The sequence below is a fragment of the Amblyomma mixtum genome, chromosome 9, assembly GCF_055824585.1.
Source record: "Amblyomma mixtum isolate Tamu chromosome 9, ASM5582458v1, whole genome shotgun sequence".
Classification (NCBI taxonomy): domain Eukaryota; kingdom Metazoa; phylum Arthropoda; class Arachnida; order Ixodida; family Ixodidae; genus Amblyomma; species Amblyomma mixtum.
The window spans coordinates 65,307,443-65,316,351 of NC_143020.1; the positions used below are offsets into that span (position 1 = coordinate 65,307,443).

At 46.0% G+C, this 8,909-nt stretch overlaps 1 protein-coding gene across 1 annotated transcript; it reads right to left on the minus strand.

The window, feature by feature from the left end:
* Positions 1–3,535: 3,535 nt before the first annotated feature.
* LOC149329400 (uncharacterized) lies at positions 3,536–7,499 on the minus strand. Its single transcript, XM_089560255.1, has one exon. The coding sequence runs from the start codon at positions 7,251–7,253 to the stop codon at positions 6,036–6,038; it is 1,218 nt and encodes a 405-aa protein (XP_089416381.1). The 5' UTR covers positions 7,254–7,499; the 3' UTR covers positions 3,536–6,035.
* Positions 7,500–8,909: the final 1,410 nt, after the last annotated feature.

The following is an 8,909-nucleotide window of genomic DNA, read 5'->3' on the forward strand; positions in this document are numbered from 1 at the left end:
ACGAGCAACCACTTTGAAACGAGATGTAGTTCTTAAAAAACGAACAAAAGCTAACAGTCAACGACCTCCTGCACTTATAACGAAATACTCAAACGCGCTTCCAAACATAAACAATATCCTGCGGAAATACCACCCCATTTTAACTGGTAACGACCGTCTCAAGAAAATATTTCCCGACGCACCAAGGGTAACATACAGACGCAACACAAACCTGAGGGACATCCTGGTGCATGCTAGGCTCGGTAAGAAACCACCACCGACAGTAACTTCATGCTCTCGACCCAGATGCAAGACATGCAAACATTTACAAAGGGACACTACGGTTAAATTCGTTAATGACTGCGACATTGCAACTAGCGTGGAAACACAAGGACAGCGACACAAGAAACCGACGGGACAGCACGACGGGACAGCTAGCGTGCTGTCCCGTCGGTTTCTTGTGGCGCTGTCCTTGTGTTTCCACGCTAGTTGCAATGTCGCAGTCATTAACGAATTCACACCAACTAGCCCAACTGTCTTCCATGATCATAACTAGGGTTAAAAGTACGGCAAGCGATTTCAGTTTCGATATAAAGACCAGTTTTGACTGCACATCGTCCAATATTATCTACATGCTCCAGTGCTCCTACTGCCAGAAACAATATATCGGAGAAACCGGACAAACAATGAGTGCCAGATTAAACGGGCACCGGGCTGACACAACACGGAATGAACAGAAGGCAGTGTCGACCCATTTTAATCAACGCCATCACAAATTCGACGAACTCAAATTGTTCATTCTTCAGTCAGGCTTCAAATCGACTAGGGACAGAAAATACAGAAGCATTCCTAATCCACAAATTTAAAACACTGCAACCAACAGGGATCAAGATGTCCAGAGGAAACCTGGAATCTCTCAGGTACATTCCAGGGTCAGCATAATTTTAAATTAACAAATGTCTTGCACGTGGTCAGACTATTTCCTAGAACCTCACATAAGTATATTGTCGCTCCTTGCACCCTTCCCACGTCATATCTTCCACCCCATTTCCGGCCTTGTCACCCTCTCCCTTTGTTCACCTTTTTTTTTTCTCCTAATCCCCTGCTACCAGTTCTCGGAAACCATGACACTCCTGTTACCCCCTCCGCCCCCACTTTTTGGCTTTCTCTGAACACGAGCCATTCCCCCCCCCCCTGCCTTGTCCTTCCTTGGAAATGCCCCCCTTCCTTTCTCCTTCCGGTGCCAGCCGCCCCCCCTTTTTTTTTCCCTTGTTCTCATTTCCCTGTACCACGCTGACTAATCCTTTTATCTGAATTTTGCAGGTTCACCCAGCGCCTCCCCCCCCCCCCCCCCCCCCGTCTCAGCCCCTTCAAAGCCTTTTGTTCATTGCACACCCCCCGGATATAGGTTGCTCCACTATTGCAGCCTAGCGAATGATGATTCACCTCCCTCCCCTTCCTGACACGCATCCCCTCCCACACCACTTTCCTTCCCCACCCCCGGGGCCTTCCTCCTCGGAGCGAAGGCCCTATATAATCCCTGGCGATGATGAACGCTTTGCCCAGACGAAGACAAGTCCCCTTGTCGAAACGTTGGCTCCAGCAACCTGAGGTTGTCCCCTCCCTTGTTCATTTTGTGATCGCCAAGGACCATCTACCGCACCCTCTCTCTACCATGGCATTATAGCACATGCAATTTGTGTTTCCCAGTGCAATACGCTGGTAACTGCGTACAATACACGCACTCCTCAAGGGAATGCTTTTCAGGAGCACCCTGTATAAATCCAGCACCAGTATATAACCTGGCTTCATATGGCTTCGAAGAAGAATGCTTCCCCCCGCCCCAAGGCTTTCGAAAGCAGGGACTACTTCACAGCACCAGTGAGCCCACTTGCGAGCTCAGTTTTAGCAGCAACGCCCGTAATTAACGAATTGGCTTCTTGCGCAAGTTTGCATGTTGTGTTGTGTTGTGTTGGGTTTTATGGCGCATAAGCGGCTGAGGCTATCATGCGCCAAGCTCAGGGTATCGAAAATTGTTTTATGTAGGATGTTATACAAGAGTCTAAATGAACGGCGGTGTAAAGGGCCTAAAAAGTTAATTCATGCAACCTAGTAAAAATATAAGACAAAATTTTAAAACTGACTTATGGTAAAAGCTTTAAAGGGGTTCGGTAACCTCAGCAGCCATCCTTGGCTGAGCAAGGATCCCGAGGCCCCGAACCGATGGGATAGGGACCTCAGCCATCTTCTCAGGAGTGAGAAAGTGGCTGGGGTGTTTCAAAAACAAATAAGGCAATAGGTTAAAATTTATAGTTTATCGAGAAAACCAGCTTCTCTTAAAAAGCTAAAAACGAAACTTATATCTACAAATGCATTGTCACCCAAGATTAGCATTGGATGGAGAGGAATGTGTTCGTTATAAAATTGAGTGAAGTGCTTTTTTCTTAGTGTTTCGAGTTCTGAACATGATATTAAAATATGGATTAGTGTGAGTTCATCTCCACATGTTTCGCAAAGAGGCTTGTCTTGTTTTGTCATTAGGAAGTTATGTGTCAGGTGTGTGTGTCCTATGCGGAGCCGACATAAAATTACCTCCTTAAAACGCTCCTGGTGCGTACAGGTCTTCCATTCCCCTAGAACAGGTTTTACATAATGCAGCTTGTTGTTTATTTCATTGTCCCAAGTTGTCTGCCATTTAGCTTTCAAGTTAGAATGTATTAATTTCATGCAGTCTCTATACGGTGTACTGACTTTTCTGATTTCGTGACTGTGAGCTTCTGCAGCGTACGAGTCGGCTCTTTCATTTCCGACTATTCCAATATGGCTCGGCACCCAGCAGAATTTGATTGTGTGCCCCTGTGTTGTGATTTTTTCTATGTTGTGTATTATGCTCCCTATTAATGGTTCAACTGCATTTTGCGGATGTAAAGCGGTGAGCAGGCTGAGTGAATCTGTGTAGATGATGCTCTTTTCGATACTGTTACTTAATATTCTATCAACAGCTACAGAAACAGCATAACATTCGGCGGTAAAAATGGACGTACAGTTTGGCAGTCTTACAATTTTTTTCCAGTCCCCTTGTACTACCGCACTTCCTACATAATCCGTTGTTTTTGAGCCGTCTGTGTAAAATTCTGTGTGGTAAGCATATTTTTCTTGCAATGTCAAGTATTCCTGTAGTATGTGCTCGCGCGGCGTTTGTTTTTTCTGAAAACGCGTTAATGTAAGGTCACATACAGTGGGCAGGCTGTACCATGGGGGCAGTGGGTCGTGCATTGAGGTGATGTCAGGAAGGGTATCCAGTAATCCTAGACTCTGGCAACTATCCTCGAAGCGTAGTAGTAGAGGTCTGATTGACTGGGGTCTGTTGTTGAACAGTGTTCTGGAGGTGCACTTTGTAACTATGGAATAACAGAGGTGTTTCGGTAGGGAACGGATTTTCAGGACGTATGCGCAAGTGAGCATTGTTCTTCTATCTATAAGGGAGGGTTCATTGGTTTCTACATAGAGACTACTTATCGGGGATGTTCTATATGCACCTGTTGCGAGACGTAAACCAAGGTTATGTACTGGGTCCAGTCTCTTCAGATATGATGGCCTCGCAGAGCCATACACAACGCATCCATAATCTAGGGTGGAGCGTACTACAGACCGGTATATTTGCAAAAGACATTTTCTATCAGATCCCCACCGCTTTCGTGACAGTATTTTGAGTATATTCAGGGATTGGGAGGCTTTCTTTTTGATCATACTTATGTGTGGCAGAAATGAGAGTTTCTTGTCAAATGTTACGCCCAAAAATTTATGTTCATGTTTTACTGGAAGTACGGTGTCATTTAAATGCAAGGTGGGATCAGTCTGCAAACCTCTTTTGAGCGAGAAAAGGACAGCAACTGTTTTATGTGGGGAGAACTTAAACCCATTTTTGTCTGCCCAAACCGAAAGTCGGTTTAATGTCAGTTGTATCTGTCGTTCACAGGTTGGTAGGCTGGACGATGTACATGCTATTTGAAGGTCATCGACATATAAAGAATGCATAATGGACTTTGGAAATATCTTGGCTATGGAATTTATTTTCACGAGAAAGAGGGTAGTACTTAAAATACACCCCTGCGGAACCCCATTCTCCTGAACGAATTTTTTGGAAAGGGTGGAACCTAGGCGTACATGAAAGGAACGCTCAGAAAGGAAGTCTTTTAAGCAGTTCAGCATCCTTCCGCGGATACCCAGGTCCGCTAGGTCACGGAGTATGCCAAACCTCCAAGTGGTGTCATATGCTTTTTCCATATCAAAAAATATTGCTAGGCAGTGTTGTTTATGTATGAATGCTTCTCTAACTGTATTTTCCAGGCGGACGAGATGGTCAGTTGTTGAACAAGATTTTTTGAAACCGCATTGGTGGATGTCGAGAAGTTCACGGCTTCTAAGGACAAACATCAGCCTAATGTTAACGACGCTTTCGAACGATTTTGCGAGACAGCTTGTGAGGGCTATGGGCCTGTAACTGTTGGGGGAGGTTGGTGGTTTTCCGGGTTTCAAGAATGGTACAATAATGGCCTTTTTCCATGCTTCAGGTATTTTTCCTGACACCCATATTTTGTTGAAAAAACTCAAAAGTGCTTCTACAGACGGCTGAGAAAGATGTGCCAGCATTTGATAATGAATTTGATCAGGGCCGGGCGCGGTCTGTTTCCCAGCAGATAAAACTCTGTTTATTTCATGAATTGTAATGAGACTATTGTATGCTTCATTTGTGCAGGCGCTTTTAGGGAGTCTTTGTTTCTCAGATGTGTTTTTGTATTGTAGAAATTCTTGTGTGTAGTGTGAAGAGCTCGAAACGTTAGAGAAATGTTCGCCTAAGATGTCTGCTTGTTCTGCTATACTTGTTTGTGCACCAGGGTCTGTAAGAAAGGGAATTGTGAAAGGGGAGAAGCTGCCATTCAGTTTGCGAACTTGCTCCCACATTTTTTTTGATGTGACGGAACTGCTTATGGATGATATGTAGCTTTGCCATGAGTTTTTTTCCGCATTACGACGGATATGTCGTGCTTTTGCGCGGGCTTTTTTAAATCTTATGAGGTTCTCAGCTGTTGGATACCTGCGAAAAATTCCCCAGGCTTTGTTCTGCTTCTTTTTTGCATCTCTGCAGTCTTGGTTGTACCAAACCTTGTGGTTTTGGCGTACCGCTCCCGAAGACTGAGGAATGGCTACGCGCGCAGCAGTTATAATACAAGTTGTAATTATTTCGTTGAGATCGTCTACACTAAGATCATCCGAAAAAATTTTATCCAGTGCGGCCTTTTCCTGAAATAGTGCCCAGTCAGCTACGTGGAGCTTCCAACGACGTGGTTTGCTAGGAATGATTGATGGTGGTGATGACAAGCTAATTACTATAGGAAGGTGATCACTTCCGTACGGATTTTGGAGAACATCCCAATTAAAATCAGTAAAAACGGAGGGTGAACTAAAAGACAAGTCTATGCAACTCATTTTTCCTGAGGCAGGGTAACAATACGTAGGTTTACCTGTGTTCAGCAGGCAAACGTCGTTGCACAAAATAAAATCTTCTAAAACACGACCTCTAGTGTCAGTCTGTTCACTTCCCCAAAAAACAGAGTGGGCATTAAAATCTCCAACTACCAGATATGGCTCTGGCAGCTGTTCTAAAAGTGTTTCCAAGTCATTAAGTGTAACTGTTTGGTGTGGCCCGAGATATACAGAACATATTGTAATTGTTTTGAAATGTAGGACGGTGACTGCAACAGCTTCATAGTTAGTTTGAAGTTTGATTTCGCGAGTTGCAACCCCGCCTTGGATGACAATAGCAACACCTCCAGAGAGCCTGCTAGTTTGCTCTCTGTCAGAACGAAAGACTTTGTATTTCTTCAAAAAATTCTTGTGTTTAGGACCTAGGTTCGTTTCCTGTAGGCATAACGCCACAGGGGAGAAAGTGTCTAAAAGATCTTTTATGTCACTGTAGTTATGGAAAAGTCCACGGCAGTTCCACTGTATAAGGAACGCCATTTTCTGTGGATTTTTTAAGGAAAAGTGGGAACCTAGGTTTCTGGTTTAGGGGGACCCGTGATTCGGGTCCTTCCTTTATTTTGGCGGTCAAGTGAGCTTTGCCGCCCGTGCAGGGCGAGCGTGCCGGGTGATACATCCATCGCCTCGGCGGAGGCGCTGGAGGCCCGCGGGGATGCCGCGCGTGTACGAACTTCAGACCTCCTCCTAGAGGGGGTGGTCTGATCGTCTGCCGACTCAGGGGACGGCAAGACCTTTTTGGGGGGTGGCAAGGCAGCGTTTGCTGACCCTGCCGGGGGCGCAGATGGCCCTGCCTGAGGCTTTGCCTGGGCAGTGGCCGGAACGCGGTGCGGTGCAGCGCCCCCGCGCACCACATCAGCGAAGTTTGTTCTTGCTGTGAAGTTGAACGTGTTCTTTGCATGAAAAAGTTGTCGTGCTTCCTTGAAAGTTATGTTTTGCTTTGTCTTCATTGTTATTATTTCTTTTTCACTTTTCCATGACGGACATGATCTGGAATAGGAGGGATGATCACCATCACAGTTTGCGCACCGCAGTGCTGCTGCTTCACAGTTTTCAGAAACGTGTTCGTTTGATGCGCATTTTGCACATGTTTTTCGGCCACGGCAGCTCTGTGAGCCATGACCGTATCGCTGGCAGTTGAAACACCGTCGCGGGTTTGGGATATAGTGTCGGACATTTATTTTGAGGTAACCAACTTCTATTGATTCAGGTAGTATGCTTGAGCTGAACGTGAGGACAAGATGTTTTGTTGCTATTTCTTTGTTTTCCTTTCTAATCTTAATGCGGTGAACATTGATGACATTCTGGTCTTTCAGACCTTCGAGCATTTCTTCTTCTGTGAGTTCAAGGAAATCGATTTCGGAGATCACTCCCCGGACGGTGTTCAAAGATCGATGTGCAGTAATTGAGACAGGTATATCCCCAATGGACATCAAGTTGGACAGTTTAGAATATTGGTCGTTGTCTTTCAGTTCTAGTAGGAGGTCACCGCTAGGCATTTTTTTTAGCTTGTAACCTGTGCCTAAGGCACTGGTTAGGGTTCTTGTTACTATGAATGGGGATATTGTTCGGGCAGTCTTTTCTGTTGCTTCACTGTGAACAACATGAAACTTTGGGAACGTTTCTTTCGATTTCTGAAAGTATTGAGTAGTCACTTCGGTCCGCACTCTTTTTTGAGGGCGATCAGGTTTGGAAAGGGGGGGAGCCATAAAAAATTGATGTTTTTCGGTCATGGTGCCAGCCACCCACCATGGAGCCCAACAAGGGGACGCGACAGGAACTTGAAAGAAAGTCCTGCCCACGCCAGCTGTACACCTTAACTATAACCTAATATGACTCAACTCAGGGTAGTTGGTCACACACGGTTAACCCTCGCCGCCAGGAAAAAGAGGAAAAACGAAGAAAAGAGGAGGATACAGGAGAGTTGTAAGAAAGGAGATAGGAAAGTGAAAGATGGAGAGGAGAACAGGAAAAGGCGACTGCCGATTTCCCCCGGTCGGGTCAGGCCGGAGGTGCCGTCTACAGGAAGCTGGGGCCAAAGTGGTGTGTTGCCTCCGCCGAGGGGCCTTAAGGGTCCAAACGCTCGGCATCGGCTCAACCACCAGGATCCCCTTTTCCCCGGACACGGCGATGCCACGCACGGCTAAGCGCGGATGCTCGGGTCCGTGGTGACGCATTGTTCACCATCATCCCCCTGCGGGGATGTCCCTGCGGATGCTCGGGTTAACCCCGTGGTGTCGCCACTCACCAACGTCTGCATGCTGCAGACGCCTCCCTGCGGGGAGCAAGTTTCCATGACTGGGACGTCGCTCCGGGACAAGTTGTTTATTATTCTTGAAAGCAAGAATCGAAGGTTCACCTCTTCTTGTCAGCCGGTTATGCGAAGCCCTCGTTGTGCGTCGGCAGAGCGTCACCGCCGCAGGAGCTTCGACGAACACCGAGGCAGGGGATGGGGTGCAGTTGTTTCCGCGTTTTTATCCTGTTGTCCGCTATTTTTTGGTAATCTGTTGCTTTTTTCATTTAGTTCGCCCTAAATTCACCGCGCAGTTTTCAAGTTTTTGGAGTATTGGAGCGGGTTCGTTTAGGCGTCAAAATGATAAAAATGCTTATTTTTGGAATAATATTTTTCGAATGTTTCTCAGCTGGGTGGCGCATGGCCAATGGAGAGTGAAAGTCAAAATTGACTCAAAATCAAATGAACAACAAGCCACGCTACAAGCCTGGCGTCGTGTTGCCCTTGGTGTAGTTTTCTTGTTGAATTTCAAACGATTTTCCTTATTATTCAATCCTGCTGTATTCCTTAAACCGCCCATTTGCCGAAGCTTATGATTCAGTTGAGGAATTATACACCAATAAAATTATCTAATGAATGATGGTTACACAACTGCTAACGCGGAAGTTCAACGCTAGGTGGCATGTGGTAATGATTTCCTACAGGAAGAAGCGGCCCGTGAGGACCGACCAAGCGGGGTCTCAACGGGATGTCTATGATGTGGCGCGGGCACTGAAATAAAGAAAGGGTTGCTTCCATCTGCGATCGCTTGCTTTTTTGCCAAAAGTCAGTTCTTTGAAGCAGAAATACCAAGAGATCCAGGAAGCAAGAGGAACAACGCCGCGAACAGAAAAAGACCGCAGTTGTAGTTGGTTTATGTTTGCGGCAGCTTAAAGGGACCATGAAAAGAATTAAACGCCGCTTGTAAATGTTAGAAGTGATGCTCAGAAGCATTGACACCAAGTATGAGTCTTCGGAACTGAGCCCGCAATTTATTATGAATTTTTAAAAATCGTGTTTGTTAAAATTCGCGGGCCGTTCGGTGTCTTCGTAGGGAGCCATTTTGGAACCAAAATCGGGAAAACAGACGTCACTAGTCCCATGACGGCGGCAGGCC